Source organism: Lepisosteus platostomus, chromosome 4 (genome assembly GCF_059453375.1).
Source record: "Lepisosteus platostomus isolate fLepPlt1 chromosome 4, fLepPlt1.hap1, whole genome shotgun sequence".
In the NCBI taxonomy this organism is placed as follows: domain Eukaryota; kingdom Metazoa; phylum Chordata; class Actinopteri; order Semionotiformes; family Lepisosteidae; genus Lepisosteus; species Lepisosteus platostomus.
In genome coordinates, this window is record NC_142614.1 from 59,716,353 (window position 1) to 59,733,192 (window position 16,840).

At 39.6% G+C, this 16,840-nt stretch overlaps 1 protein-coding gene across 8 annotated transcripts in view; it reads right to left on the minus strand.

Moving 5' to 3' along the window:
• Window positions 1-604: 604 nt before the first annotated feature.
• Window positions 605-16,840, minus strand: part of trpm3 (transient receptor potential cation channel, subfamily M, member 3) — a 224,582-nt gene continuing 208,346 nt past the window's right edge. For 4 of the 8 annotated variants that reach the window (XM_088630092.1, XM_088630091.1, XM_088630096.1 and 1 more), the window contains 9 exons: window positions 16,447-16,614; window positions 12,246-12,386; window positions 10,636-10,764; window positions 9,639-9,890; window positions 9,063-9,237; window positions 7,429-7,579; window positions 6,883-7,079; window positions 5,817-5,949; window positions 605-5,204 (listed from right to left, as the gene is read on the minus strand). In XM_088630092.1, coding sequence (XP_088486218.1) covers window positions 3,800-5,204; window positions 5,817-5,949; window positions 6,883-7,079; window positions 7,429-7,579; window positions 9,063-9,237; window positions 9,639-9,890; window positions 10,636-10,764; window positions 12,246-12,386; window positions 16,447-16,614 — 2,751 coding nt within the window. In that variant the 3' untranslated portion in view covers window positions 605-3,799. Of the gene's footprint in view, window positions 5,205-5,816; window positions 5,950-6,882; window positions 7,080-7,428; window positions 7,580-9,062; window positions 9,238-9,638; window positions 9,891-10,635; window positions 10,765-12,245; window positions 12,387-16,410; window positions 16,615-16,840 lie in introns of all 8 variants that reach the window. The other 4 variants (XM_088630090.1, XM_088630089.1, XM_088630093.1 and 1 more) reach the window with 1 other exon arrangement.

The window sequence follows — 16,840 nt, forward strand, 5'->3', positions numbered from 1 at the left end:
AAATCGAGTCCCCTGCACACACTGTAGGGAGTCCAGGAAGATAATGTTTACGTAATAAAAAGCCTTTGGCAGTGGTACAGTATTTTGGTCAACAGTACTGCCAGCACAGAAACTACCTAGAAAATGTTAATGATTGCAGCTTGGTTCTTTACTTTTTGAATCTGATGGAAAGCAGGAAAGAAGAAACAGAACTGTCAGCCCAGAGACAGAACAATGCTCGCTGCATTGTTCTTCACTGAAACACTGATTCAGAAATAAACAGCGAAACAGGTGGCATAAACTACCTCAGATAAGACAGTAAAAGACTCAGACAAGCTGGGAGTGATTAAGCAATTCTTTTTTAACCACTGCAAAGGTGTCAGAACGTTCTGAAATATTAGGTAATCTATGTCAGCATTGTGCAAGAATGCCTGAGCCTTCACTGATGCTTTTGTTTTAGACATAGTAGGTAGGTTGTCAAAAATCTCTGTGCTTTACTGAACAAGAGCTTTCCAGTCATCACAGTGCATATTGGCCATGAAAGTACAGGATTGTAACATTCCCACTTAAGAACAGAAGAGAGCTTTCTGCTCAGAAATATTTCCTTCTATTTCCTTTCTATCATGTACTTCGATTTAAGAGACACATTCAGTGTTAAAGCAAAAAAGAGAAAGCGATAAAAGAGTAACAGCAGAGAGTTAGTGTTTCCAATAGATGGCCTTGAAGACCTTGAAGGAAGCATACTTGGCCATGATTGTTTTTAAAGATAACTGACTTGCATTTTTAATAATATGCATCTATATAACAAAATATATTTTGTATACATTCAGACAGGAGATGTGTCTTTGTGGTATGCTCCTCTCTGTGCAAGGAAATGTTTAATATCTATGTATTATTCTGTTTTTTGTGTTAGGGCATATGCATACCAAAACACTTTAGAAATGCAACATGTACAGTATATTATTAATGATACAATTTGTTATATAATGTTTTAATGTCTGGAGAAATTGTTAGTGCTCATGTTCACTTTTCAAACTGGCTTATTACCTCTCAAATATGAATTGACAAAGTGCGATGATAACAAGCATGCTAAAAATTGGTGTTTTTGAGAGTCTGCTATTGAACTCTATTGAAGGCACACAGGTACAATGGTATAAATTACACTCTAGCAATGTCACTGCTCACTGAGGGGGGCTGCTGTCTGGGAGTGTCGAGAGGGAACATTGTAAGATTAACAAGTTAATCTCTCTGTTCGGTGTAACTCTAGCAGTGCTACAGCCTGAGATGAAGTAACAGTGACCAAACCATAGCCAGAGACAATTAACCACACTGAGTAAATCAAAGCTTTGTGGAAACATTGAAAGGGTTCATTTAACCCCCAATATTAACAACATTGCGAAGGGTAAAATATTCAGAGGAATCCCGTTATCACGTCTCATTTGGTGACGGCTGGGTGTGTGTAAGAGAGAATTAATTTGTTATGGCTGTTCACAGGTGTGAGGGTTAATAATGTGAACTATCAGAGCGGGCTTTTTTCTTTTCAACGGTCATCTCACTGTAAAGTGTTATGATGACCAAAGTTAAGAGTTACGCACCACCCTTTGTTACAACAACATTGACATCAATGTAGAAACTTCATATTTCGGTTCTGCTTGTACTCACCTGGCTCAACTTCCTACTTTCCTACTACGTGGGTTTAACATCATGCACCTGCCCATGTCTGGATTATCTCTGGCTCTTAATCCATCTGCTTTTGAGGAGATTTGTATTTCAGTACCAGTCACTGCCAGATAACATCACTGTTTGATTTATAGATTGACTAGAGAAACATCCCCGAGTTACATATGAAAGGTTTTGCCCGTCCATGCTACTTTGTGTGCTCAAGTTAATGGTGAATGCTCCAGGTTTGGTCACAAAAATTCAGGAGCCTGACCTGAATGCACCAATTGAGCTGTGACATCTTCATTTTCTTGCCAGAAACGTGTTTACTGTAAATCTATGTCTCGGCCAATATCAGTTATCGGGTAAACATAACTTTATACTAATCCTAAGATTTGTCTTGAACTTCAGGTTGCATTACTAAAATGTTTTGGTACATTTTTCCATCCTTGTATAAAACTGTTTAAAAATATCATATTTTAAACATATCATGAAAGTAATCAGAAATTCTCCTCCTAAAATATACTGGACGTGAAACGCAGGTTACATACTGTATTTGTGTATGAGGTGTTCAACTCAATTTAGGGTAGCTGTACTTTGTTTAGTCTGTTTCATTATATTTAGAAAGTAAATTATATTTTATTATGCCATTTAAACAAAATGAAGATGTTCAAGTAGGTCCAAAACCTTTACCTGTTCCTAAACAAAATGAAGATAACTTGAGCTATTCATTAGTAAAAACTCCAATTTAAACTAGGAACTAGAAACTATGTAAAGTCCCAGTGTAGTAAATCACACAAAAAAACATGCACTTAAAATATTATTGCACTCCTTCTGTTTTAAAGTGTCCTACATAAAACACTCCTTGCTTTTATGCTTTTATTTTCATAATCCACATTGCAACTGTACTTTATTTTTGTTTGCAAACATTGCATGATTTATTTGGTGATTTTGTTTGTTCTCGTATATATATGAGTAAAAACATAAGGAAATAGACTACAAAATTGAGGGCCAAAAGTTGGAGACTGTTTAGGCATATCATTCTTTTACTTCTAAAATATTGCACATGTACAGTACCTGAAGAAAAGTATTGACTGTGTGCTCTGTATTTGTTTAAGTCAGCGCAGAATTTAATGACTTCAGAAAATAATTATTTGAATATCTGTTTAACATACATCTCAGGATTTCTTAGGGAAAAAACCTATTAAAACTAGGAAATATTGAAATGTAAGGGTTAAAAACATGTTTTGAAATAAATATGAGTAGATGTATTAAAAATGGATTTAGATTTAGATTTACATGTGATGCAAACAAAAAGCCTTAGGGGAAATTGTTTCAATATGTTACTTCAGTTAGATGGAATGATTAAAATCTAATGTGATTCTTAAGAGATAAAGGTTCTCTTGATTTGCCATGCCCTGATATGACATTTAAAAACCTGACATTTCTGAGTTTCTGATCAATATGTAAGTTTGGTTACAAGGTTAAAAGGTGCATGATTTAATTAAGTAGTTTAAGATCCTATACATTTTTCTTTAAAACATAAACATTTCTTTCAGCTCTTACCCGGGCACTGGAGTGATTCAGACCTCAGAATCTGCTTTTGTTTCAAAGATCTAGGACAGCGAAACGGGGTGACAGTTTCCCCAAGAAATCCACATTTATAAGTTTCACAGATACGACTTACGGACTGAATTGACTTAATGGTATTTTTGTGCAAAAAATAGATTAACATAATAATTTGTATTCTTGCTTCCAGAACATCCTCAGACACCAAAATGACTAGAGTGTAATCATCCAGTCGCATACCAAATACTTGATTGAATTAAGCTGTGGAAACATTGAGAAGCATAAGCAAAGTGTTGAGGCTTGATCAGAAGATTATTTAACACTTCAAATTGTCTGGATCACACAACAGACAAAGAAAAACAGACTATGATTGTCATTTCCTGTTTCATATTCTATCTGCTAAACACGTTTGGTTTGAGGCATTGTAACTTCATTCCTAATAGATAGTTGGGAGATTGAAAAACTACATAAGTATATGGTTAAGCAGGCATTCTGAAACATATGCCGTAGGGTTTAAAAACAACTAAAAGGGTGGACATCGCACCCCAGAATAATATTTTGGTGTATGTAAGGAAGCACAAAACACAATTCATTATGTGTAATTCTGCCTGCTGTCAAAACTGCGGAAAGCTGATGTCTTTGTCAGCTTTCTCATCGAGAAGCTGTCTGTCTTCCCTTCTGGCTTGGCTGACTTGCTCCTCTGAAAGGGATTCCGTGAGTTCCTTTGCCTGTCCATTTTATCACTTATAGAGAAGCTTTTCCTAGTGTGCGCGTTCGTCGTGTGCGAGTCTTCGGAGGAGCAGCTGTTTGCTCGTTCCAGTCTAGACCGTGGCCCGCACAACGGTCCCATCAGGGCACTGCCTGGGCCGAAGCCCCCTCTCCTGGGCTCGGGTTCAGGCTCCTCGTTGTCCGACCCTGGATGGCTCAGCTCGGCCTCCCTTTCCGGGTGAGAAATACTCAGATCCTGGGGCTTCTCGAAGGAGCCGCCGGGAGAGCCAGAGCGCTGCGTGCTGGCAGGACAGGCAGAAACACAACGGGTGTCAATACAGTCAGTAATACTGGTGTACTCTGCGGCTTTCACCTGGACACCGAGGCCTCCATAATAGCCCCTGGGTGTGAACATGAGACTGTGGGATTTGACCATGGGCGTGTCTTCAAGGAAGAGGGGTGCAGCAGACAGGTAGCGACTGCTTTTTGAGCGTTCCAGATGCTGAGGAGGGTCCAAGTCCCAGTGCTGGAGACTTTCAGTGACATGGGAAGAGCCCATTGAAAGGTCTACGGCTGCACTGTCTTCAAAAACTCCTGTTGCCTCAGAACACTTATCAGTCACTGCGCTGTAGGTCAGGACAGCCTCCATGATTTCTGACTGCAAAGAGGAATCTCTCTGCAGTGGCAACCTCAGCGGTGCGCTGTCAGTGTCAGGCGCAGGGTGGGACTCATCAGAGGCTGAGACGTAAATGTCAATACAAGAGGAAGGCCTTCTGGAGTCATGGGTCACTGACAGTGTGTTGATGGGTAGTGGCACAGGCTTGGGCTCTTTGGAAGCGGCCACAGACTGCGAGCTGCTGGCTCTGTGCAGACTCAGGGATCTCTCTTTGAAAAAGCCCTCGATTTTGTCTATTCCACTCTTCTCCCTGGAGCCCCCTACATAAAAGGAGTGACTTCTCATGCGAGGAATGATGGTGGGTGAAGTGGGGGATATGGACTCCTCTCCTATCTGTTCAATGGCTTCTTGGATCTTGTAGGCATTGCCTTCCTGGCTGTTGAAGCTGCTCTGTCGCAGGATGTAGGCAGTGTCAGTGCAGTCTGAGGAGGTCCTAGACCTGGTCTTATTCATTTCACCCCTCTCCACGCCGGCTACTTTCTCCAGCGCAGAAGCCATGCGCCCGATGATCTCTTCCATCTGGGCTAGCCTGATATCCACAGTTTGCAAGGAGGCCTTCATAAAGTGCTCTCGCTCGTTGACTTCCTCCAAACGCATGGCCATGTTTTCAACTCTAAAATACACAACGTGAAATAGGCTGTACATGTCTTTGAGTGACAGTTGTACATACAAAGAAAATGCAATTGCAAATGTCATTGTAAGTGGGATTTTAAACACGACATATCAATTAATCATTCAGAAAGGATCCATCAATGAGAAAGCCGCCTCTTCCTGTTAAGAATCACGGCAACTCAGAGCCTGTCCTGAAAGTATCGGCCCCATGATAGGACCACGATATGAATGGGAAGCCAGTACATTGAAGGGGAGACAAACAGGGACAATTTAGAGACACCGACTATCCTCGGCAGAAATATGTGTGGCGGGGGGGGGGATTGGAGTAACTGGAGAGAAAAGAGCCTGCCACTCTATACATATTGGAAAATATTTTCCCAGGATTCTGCACATTCAGCTCAGAGCTTTCATTCCGTGAGAAATATTTCTTTTCAAAATGATCATTTTAAAAAATGCTCCTAATATGGAGTTTTTTTTTCCAACCAGCATTGTATTTCATTTTTCAAACCACTTAAAGTACACATTATACCAAGCATAAGAAAATGTTAATTTCGTTAGTAGATGCGCTCCGTTTTTCAGACAAAATCAAAATCACAGTGACTCCTGGACCAACCTTTCAGAAGTTACCCTGATCCTTTCGTCATTTGAAGAGTTAAAGCGGTCGTCCTTTTCTCTGAAGTATTCCTCTATGCACTGCTCTTCAAAGTCGTGTACTTTTTTTAGCTCATCTTCTGTGATGAACAATTCTAGAATGTGAAGGAAAAAATCCCAAATTTTTCTTCAGTTGTTTTTAAAATCATAAAATTGTCATAAAATCATAAAATCATAAAACATTTTAAGTCAATATCTTATCCAGTTCAAAACTGCAGTGACGCCTTCATTTTTTAAAATATCCTTGCTCTGATTGTCAACTAATGTGTATGGGATTGAGTGTGTGAGAGTTACTCTTATGGTTTCTTATGTGTGTGTCTGTGCAATTTGTACTCCTAAAATTTTCTACCATGATTTTTTCAAAAAATATAACATATACTTGAATCCTAAGTATTTTTTTTTCTCTTAACATGAAGGGTTTTTCTATTTGAAAAAAAGTTATAAATACAAATTCACTGCTTCTCAAACTTTTCATATGGTGATACACATTGAACACCTCAGACTGTTCAACGCATACAACATAATTTTAAATTGATTTTTATATATGACTTTAACCATCACTGTTATTACAAGAATTAACATGTACTTAGAACTAAAACAACTTTTTGTCATAGAATTTCACTGTGAAATGTGAACACAGTAACTACTGAAAAGCTGCATAGAGCTCCTGATTTTTAAACACAATCTCTTCTGATTCTGCACCACATCAGAGACCTTTCCATGGAATACCAGTGGCACAGTTTAAGAAGCTCTGAACTATACAAACAGAAAAGAAAATTTAATTAAAAAATTGTATGTATTGATCTCATGATTAATATTAAGTCAAAGCTTATTCATAGAGTAAAATGAGTATAAACTGCTGGGTCCAGCAAGGATAAGCAGTATCTTTTGGACCTACTGTAAACATTATCCATCTCGTGCTTTCATTTTAGATACAGAAGCATTCCATAATCTCACAGACTGGCGTGATTCAATTGTCATGTCTGCAGTTTTGAACCTCAGGCCGAAAATCTGCTCATCTCACTTACTCAGTCCGTAGTCCCTTTCATCTTGATCATCGTGTTTCCTCCAACGGCAGCACAGGTGCTTTAAGACCATAGTCATGTGGCTTAAGATGATGAGAGGGGGTGGCAAAACGGGCCTTTCATGAAACGTCATGATGAGCTGGTACCTCTGAAACTTCCACACCTGATTGGAGATGGATTTCACCTCAAAGAAGGTGTTACTGCAGCAAGACAATAACATACCCATTGGGAAATGTGGAGACACGAACGCATAGTCGTCTACTGTTCTCTGGATATCTGTCCGGCTGCCTCTGTCTTTCACAGCTGTCTGAAAAACTAAAACCCCTTTCTTCCAAGAAGCCTTTGTGATAATTGATGGATTAAAGGATTGTGGGTGCTATCTTTGGAAAAGATGTTTCTAACTGAAATCCAAAAGGTAAATCTCTCCTGTAAACAAGTCAGCCATTAGTAAAACCATTCTCAACACACGTTCAGTGTCCTAGTAGTGCTTGCACTATTACTACTACGGGGAAGAGAATTGTACAAGTGCACCAGTGAGCTTGAACTTACTTGAACACTGCTATTAGAAGATTTACCAAGAGGATGTTGGCAACTAAGAGATAACAAGCCATTATGGCTGGCACTATCCAAGCACCTGTTTTACAGGGAGGAAGTGTTACGTAAGTCCCATCCTCTGCTGTAATGTTCTGGCCGCACGGAGCTAAAAAAAGATAAGAGAAAAGCGTCAAGTGTTGCAGGCTCTGAAATACACCTTTTTGTGAAGTCAATGGTATAAAATTCTTTTAAGTGGATTCAAAGAACATGTTCTGGATATGTACCTTAAAATATATTAATAATATATTTTTCATGTGAATAACTTGGATCTTCAATATATTTAAACGTTTCATGCTTTAAATATATTGTTTTTGTATCAGAAGGTCTGTTATTGGAAGAATTGTGATCTGTATATTGGGGACAAAAATATGAAAAATGTATTGAAAATACATCATATGTTTTTTCCATCTGGGGGTGGTTCAGTTGCTAATGTTTGTATTAAGGTAACAAACAAATGAATTTTCCTTGCGTCATCCCAAACGTATGAGTGGAATTCAGAGGGCAACCCAAAGGAGAACTGAAATAACAGAGTTCATACTTGCAGTTTTGGATCTGCAACGTAGTGCGGGCGTTTACAACTGAACCAGGTGAAAAAACACGGACGACGATGGATGAACGGCAGGTGGAATGTGCCGCCGGCAGATCCTACATGTCCGTGAATCCTTTGCAAGCATCATTTCAATGCTTGGGATGGCGTTTATGGTGAAAACACTGCAGGTGTCTGCGGACCAGGTAAACGGAGGGGATGATGGCCCTAACAATGGTCTTTTAATTAATTGTTTTAGGTGCACAAGCCTGTCAATAAGCCCTACAGGAAGGCATGAAATGACATGGCATGGCCTAGGAAAGAATGAAGGATGGACCATTGTTACGCCACGTTCCAAGACTTCGAAAGTAGATCAGCCAGATTTTTTCATTCGGTCTGTACCGTGGCTTCCTACTATTCACTTCATCTGAAACAAAGAATCACAGTGTTATTTCAGGTCTCCTTTTGGGCTGCCCTGTACATCACATCATCATCATCATCATCACTTTCAAAAACCGCTTATCCAGATCAGGATACAGCAGACAGTGGCCTGGAGCCTATCCTGGGAAGCATTGGGCACAAGGAGGGATACACCCTGGAGAGGACACCAGTCCATCACAGGGCACACACACCAGAGTCAATTTGTACTAAATTAACCTACCAGCATGGCTTTGGACTGTGGGAGGAAACCCACGTGAGTACTGAAAGAGCATACCATGCAGATAGTACCCCAGGAATTCATTTCAGGGCCCCATCGCTGCAAGGCAGCAATAAACTATGTAGATATTTTGTAAATATTTTACCATGTGACATGTGGCAGTATGTCATTGCATTGACACAATCTATTTAGAAATACTTTAATACTAAGGAATTTTTACAGTATTAGAGATCTAAAAAAATGTGTTTCTAGTCCTAAATGTTTGTAGGGCACTTTTGAAATTAACATTGTAATTGTTGTTATCCTTTTACCAACATTGTATTTTCAAGTACATACTTTCCATCATCCCAAATGTTGATGCAATGGTAATATACTTCTTTATTCCCAGAATGACTAATGACTTACGGTCTATCTGATCTGCAAACACCTCTCCATAAATCATCCAGTATGGCATAAAAAATATATTCCTGGCCAGCATCCAGGAAGGATCCTCATTGGGGTTCAGAATTGCTTGGCGTGCAACTCCAAAGCTCATCAGGACCACCAGCATAATAATGACAAAATACATCATATCAATCATCTGTCAAAAAGGAAAGGGAAACTGCAATTAGATGTGCACAGTTTCATAACCACACTGTTCTCTCAATCTAAGAGACATTAAACAAGGTGCTTGCACAACTCTTTGACAACAAGAAAGATGTTTTTTTACAATAACATCACTCATGTGATACTTCTCAGGTCTCAGGGGTCTGCAAAGTACATTTAGTTTCATTTGTCTGGATGTATACAAAACAATAATATCTTAATTCTTTTATTAATAATGTTACTGTGGTAGCAGCAGGACTTACAGTATTAAGTATTACACAGGTTCTTTTGTTTCATTTTTCAAATAGAAATTTGGGGACCTTACTGACAGTAGGATTAATGAACACTTAACCGTGCATATGATGTATCCAGAAAAGAGCCCTGTAATGTTCTTACCATCTTCCCTATCATCATGACATACGGGCCCAGATATTTATTTACTCCAAAAATGTCCAGCAGCCTGATGTACCAATAGATGATATTGACACAGTAGATGACTCGGCCGTAGCTCATGAAAGGAGGATCCTGCAGGCGCAGTACCAAGCCCACAGAAAAGATCAGGATTGCCATGAGATCAGTGATGTTCCAGTATTCTTGCAGCCACACTTTCACTTTCTGTAGCAGCTTCCCCGGCTCAGACATGAGGATCTGCGGAACACAAGCTCCGTTACAAATGCTGCTGTTGAGGAATCCAAAGTCCAAATCTAAGAGATGTTCTCTCGGTTAAAAATGTTTTGTGTGTGAATCATGTAGTCTGCGATTTTAGCAAAGCTGACGTTAGTGCACAAATTCTAAGACAGCTGTCCTTAGATCTGAAGGATATGGATCTGAAAATCTTGAAGTGCATGAGGTTTTTGTTTTTGCAATAACCAAAAATAAAAATACATTGTAATCGTGAAATCGGTCCTTTCTGTAACCAGTAGGGTCACTACTTTGGAAATCAAACTGAAAACCACAAGTGGTTAGAAAACTGGATGGGTGCAAAAATATGTACAGGAGCAGGGGTAAAATATAACAGATCACAAAGTTTATACTCAACTGGGCCAGCAGGTGGCAGAGGTTGACTGTTCAATGTAGGAGAAATAATTACTGTACTTGGGTGAACACCTTGTAAAAACTAAGCAGATATTGAATGGTTCACATCAGAATGGATTGAGAGAAAATTGTATCAAGTTTTAGAAATATTGTGGAAAAACGACTGACACAATCGTTATAACGAAGTATAGAGATCTAGAATAAAAGGCATCGGTAATATGAAGGACGGGCTTTCTTACTGCCGTGGTAGTAGAGTTGCACATCCTACTACAATCGATATTATTTTACTTTCATGTCTGCATAATATCTTGGTCTGAACCTTGGAGATACAGGGTGATTGTGGCTTTAGAACACCTACCTCTCTCATTTTCTCTATCCCATTTGTAAAAATATACGCAATTACAATCCACTCTTGAGGTGAAGGCCAAAGGTCCATCTTCACTAGTACAATGTAATTGAACAGCATCAGGTAGCCAACATAAGCCATCTAAACAACATGTGAAAAGCTAGGATTAGTATCCGCACAATAAAGAACAGGCTTCATGACACATGAGCAGCTGGGTGAAGGCTGGAGTGCTGAAATATGTTTAAAGCTCTACCTACAGAGAATTGTTTTACTGCAACTTTAGAATACAATTCAATAAAGGTTAACCTTTTAGTACCCCCTTGTGTCACAGATCTCCAGAGGCAATTTCTGCCTGGAATGACATCCCCTTAAACATTTTGTAATAACGCTGTAAGTATAGTCAGTAGAGGCCTGGTTCAGGGCTGAAGTTGAAGCTAATTCCACACATTTGGATCTTTTTTAAAAGTAACTCACATGTAAGTTTATTATCTTATGTCAGTTATAGTTTATTAATTTCTGCTGTAAGCACAACGATTAGCATGGAATGGACAACAGATTGCATAGACTGTCAAAATTTAAGAAAAACGTTAAGGCCAGCTGTTTGGTGTGTCAGCCTTGGAATTCTTTGCAGATAACTCTGGCAAAAAAATGTATTTGAAAATAATGTTAATGTGTTTTCCAGAGGATGTATCTTCACACTATATGCAACATGTACATATATGCACTGTTAAAAGAATGTTTCCAAAAATATCATCCTGAAATCCAAAGCTACTGATTAACCTGATTTGAAATGTCTTAAACCACTGAATATTAAACATATTATACAAGCTAAAGGATCCTTTGAGCCTAAAATTAATTGTAGTTACAGTATATAGCACTTTTCATTACAAAGGATTTCAAATGTCCTATAGAAAGGGACCTAGTTCACTGAAGTGGAGTACCCACCTGGCCAGTGTAGCCTTTATTTTAAATACAGCCATACAATGTTAGCAAGCTGTACAAGCCCAGAAAAGAATGCACTAGCCAAGACCTTTTCCAAAGAACAACACAGTCTCCCCAAACTGGGACATTGGTTTTAGAAGTACTGGACCAGAAGGAACAGTGTCCCCTACTGCTCCATCAAAGCAGCAACTCGGTTTTCCGTAGTACTGAACAGATCCTGCTTGTTGAGCTTCTGAGATCAGCTTACAAGCCGATAACGCTGCTGTCAGCATTAAACGAATCTGTTTAAAATATAAGGCCAAAATCAACCAGCAGGTAGATTTAATGACCGATTAAATAAAAAACATAAAAAAAAGGCAATTTTCCATATTCAAGCCACATCAGCTCAATCTGATTAACTCTTGGACAGTTCATTGCTGAGACCACTCCCCAACACTGCTGGCCTCCATTCAGACAACTGGGTGGACTGGAGCAACTGGAGTAAAGCTCCTTGCTCACAGTACAAGTGCAATGTCTGCCGTGGGGACTCGAACCCACAACCCACCAGTCATGAGCCCAGAAACCTGCTACACTACACTGCCCCTGAAGTAAGATAGCACCTGGAAAAAAGTGTATTAATGAAACAAACAAATTAGTATTGTTGAAGTAGTAAAAGTACCATAAATTATTGAAACACTCACTGTATGGAACCAAAATTTGACAATGGGCGCATTGTAAAACTCATAGATTTTCCTCCCAAGCGGTATTAACCTGTGTCTGGTTTGGACTTCCTCCACATCTTTTTTTCTGGAAGATTCCTTGTTTACTTTTCCCAGCATGGCCTAACAAATAATGGAGGAGAAAAAGGGTTAGATCATCTGAGTTTTCAACAACAACGAACAAGTATAGGATGGAACACTGCACTAGAAGCTCCCCCCCATCTCCACTACAAATTGTGCTCAGTCACAGGAGGAAGTTACTAATGAAATCCCCAAAGCTCCAAGCTATTTTTATGCATTCTAATTCCGAGCATTGCTTTGATGTGCAGTTTCCATTTTATTTTAGACTTAAAAGACAGCATAGAAACAAATTGTAATCTGGGATGACAGAACACAGATCATAATCCAATGAATGGAACACAAAATCCTGACAATGGAAATTACTGTGCACTCCTGGGAAATTATTTAATTGTATTGCAGCAACCTGGGTTTGCTTTCTGTGAAGCAATTCAGTTTTCCACAAATGATCTTTGTGCCACTGAAACCTGAAGGAAGCTCTGAGGTCCTGACCAGGATGAATGTATTTCTGTGTTTTTTTTACAGTATGTGTCTCTTAACTATAGTAAAGTCAAATTCCAAAACAGAGTTACCCATATGGAAAAGACATCATGATAGATAAAACTGGACACTTCATGCAGTGCGTTATGTGGCACATATTCTGCTGTATATACATGAATTTATTTGATGTGTGTTACTTGTTATATTGTTGTCTGAACTTTGTACTTTGATCATGATGCAGTAAGTCTTAAAATTTCTGTAATGAGACATGTTTATTATTCTTTCTTTAATAATGCAATAAGATGATATATAACAGTTTTGATCATTTCATCATCAGGTACAGTCCATAATCCACATTCACGTACAGTACTATTCACCACTTCTATAGGAATTGTTTTGAAACTTCAACCCCCCAAGATTATAAATAAAAACAATACGCAAGTTTATTCATTGTAATCCTGACCTTTTGCTCTCCACATAAATGGAAGCTGTTATTTCATGTGTTATTCTAGTATGACCTGTTTGTATTTTCAAGTCATTTCAATAGGGAGAAACTGGGCATTTCCAAAAACGTGTCATTAATTGACATAACAGAACCTGAAATGTGCACTAGCTTGGCAGAGATGATACATACAGTACAATGCTACAGGAATTTAAAGAAAGTCAAGAAAGGCTAGTTTTGTGCCACTTTGCAGGTGTGTTTTCTTTGCTTGTAGCGTGAGTTCAAATGAGTTGGAAAGACGGGAACTCTGCTGTGGATTAAATGTGTGTAGCTCTGGCATAGCAGCCAGGGAAGATTCCGCCAAGTGTTTAATGAACATTTCTGAGTGTGACATGCATTACTCTGGCTAGATAGAATTTGTTCAGGCCAGCCAGTGCTGCTGTTAGCTGATATAAATTTTCCTGGGTTGCATTTCGCCACAGACCTGCTGACCACATCAAGTTGTTATTTTGAGCCTATCCTTTAGGTTCCAGTTGAGATCAAAGCTTCTTCCTTCAATGCCTTAACTGTATGCATTATTTCATGGATACTCATCCCTTCTTTTAGGTTGTGAGGCTTTTCAAAAGTGCAGATTCATTGTAATTTTCTGGTAATCCGTTCACAACATTTGCTTTAATGAAGTCTACAAGCAAATTCAACGCTACAATTTGCCATGATATACTGCATGGTTTGACAAACACGGACAGGATAAAACCGAAAAGGCTGGGAAAATTCAGATTGACCTAATTTTGAAGATTCATACAGTATATGCACTCATGAGACATATGTATGAAACAGTGAGAAAGTGCTGCAGTACAATTACTCAGAGATGTAGAAAGAATCTGTTTCTGGTCATCAAATACAGATTCACCATTTGTGGCATGGATGAAAGTATGTTTTTAGTGTAGATGTGTGCACTGGACTTAAACAGTTACAATACCTCTATATTTTTTTGAAGTAAGGGTTGCTAGAAATTGTAAAAAAAAAACAGAACAGAGAGACACACAAACAGCCAAACCATTACCAAAGACAAAGACATTACATTCCAAAGACATCGTTTGCTGAAGGTAGGATATAGAAACAATCAGGAAGACACAGAAGGGCTTGCTTGGCTAAAAACTAAGAAAGCTAATGCCTGTCTATGGATCTGTTGGGAAGAACAATCCCCATGTATTTCAATAGTGGAAATCTACAGTTACATGCTTATATGTTTTTAATGCAAGAGTCTCCACATTCAGATAAATGGTGGTATAAGTCCAATACCAAGCACTGCTCATAAACCTGAAAATCCTGCAACTGCCTTGGCACAGTAGAGCTTAAAGAGCTAAAAGTAAAGTCAGCCAACCACACATGCTATTCTCCAAAATATACCTTCAATTTAACACACTGACAATGTTTCAACACAAGAAGCGTCACTGGCACAAACTGATCACCTGTCCCTGTGGCACATATGGGTAAAACTAACAGGCAACTTAAACAAAGGATTTTTGTGCACTGGAGCTCCGTTAGGTGTTAGAATCTGACTTTTCCCAGGGCGGATCACTTCTGTTTAAGCAAATCACGCTGATTCGTCTCATAGATATGTGGGCATGGTAAAAGTACACATCTTGAGGAGAGGAGGTGATATTGGTACTATTCTCTTTGGGAGAGAGTCTTTCTGAATTTGCCATTTAAATACATTAGCACCATATGGACTGAACACAGAATTAGGTTTTAAACCTTTTTTATAGATGGGAGGTGACTGATGGAGAAGGAGAGTATCTCAGATCTCATGAAAACTAATTTAAAAATAAGATTCTAAATTTTGTTTGTACTTAGGTAATCTTTGTATATGAATTTAATTGGCTTTGACATCCATCCAGTTTCTTACTGCTTCACCCAATGTAGGGCCACAAGGAAGCCAGAGCCTACTGCAGAAGGCAACGGGCACAAGGCAGGATACACCCTGTACCAGACACCAGCCCATCACAGGCAAGAAGCCAATCAACCTACAAGTACTGTATGTCTTTGGGCTGTAGGTGGAAACTGGAGCTGCTGGATGAAACACATGTGAACACAGGGAGAACATTTTCAAACTCCACGCAGATAGCAGCCAGGGCATTGACCCCAGGGCTCCAACGCTGGGAGGACATATTAATCTTAATCGTAGTTTATGTAATCAGATGTGTCTGTTTATTCAATTATAGTTAATAATAATGATAATAATTACTTACGCTTTTCTGGACTCTGGACTCAAAGCACTTTACAGGTAATGGAGACTCCCCTCCACCACCAATGTGCAGCCCCACCTGGATGATGCGACGGCAGCCATAGTGTGCCAGCTCACCACACATCAGCTATCAGTGGGGAGGAGAGCAGAGTAATGAAGCCAATTCATAGATGGGGATTATTTGGAGGCCATGATTGGTAAGGGCCAATGGGAAATTTGGCCCCTTTGGTTACACCCCTACTCTTTTCAAGAAACGCCCTGGGATTTTTAATGACCACAGAGAGTCAAGACCTCGGTTTTACATCTCATCCGAAGGACAGCACCTGTTTACAGTATAGTGTCCCCGTCGCTATACTGGGGCATTAGGACCCACATAGACCGCAGGGTGAGCGCCCCCTGCTGGCCCCACTAACACCTCTTCCAGCAGCAACCTTAGTTTTTCCCAGGAGGTCTCCCATCCAGGTACTGCCCAGGCTCACACCTGCTTAGCTTCAGTGGGTTGCCAGTTGTGAGTTGCAGGGTGATATGGCTGCTGGCGACAGTTCTACTGAGGCAATGTCTACTGACAGTTCTTCTCATTAGAAACAAAGGGTATTCTCCTTTCACATGGAATACAGATGGTTGAGAAACTTCTACTGTATACATAATGGATTTTCAGTAAGCCAAATATGTTTGTCCCGATGAAGACTCTAGTGACAAGACATTGACGGTTTGTTAAATAAAAGATACAGTATATAATTTGGAATACAGCATATGCGTTCAGCTGACTCCTTATTGCTTTTTCTCTGCACTTCCTTAATGTCTGGGTGTGTGTTCTTTCCTCTTTTCCTTGTACCTCTGCAGAGCTACCCAGAAATACCAAAGGGGGGTGGGGTGGGGGCTGAGGTGGGTGCTCTCACCACGGCGTTGTACTGCGTCCCACAGTATGATCTTACTGTGAACTCCATGTCTTCCTCCTCCTTCTCTTTCACCGGCTTCTCTGGCTCTTCGGTCTCTTTTTCCTGCAGGTAGGCCTCTTGGTCCTGGGGCATGTAGGACATCTCGTCCTTGTTCTTAAATTCCAGACTCAGAATAGAGGGAGGCAATAGCAGTCCTAGTATGACCTGTACAGAGGCAACATCATATCACATCACAGATGTCAAAGATGTGTCCATTCACTGTCAAAAAGTACAGCCCTCACTGGCCAAATAGAAATGCTGTATGTACCCTGTATGTGTTTAGTATTTTCTTAACCATTTGCCTTAACAGATTAAGGAAATATTGTTTTTCTGTGCTTTGGCAAACAAATTGGCCACATATTCTCATCAATGCGTTCTGATGTTCAGAACA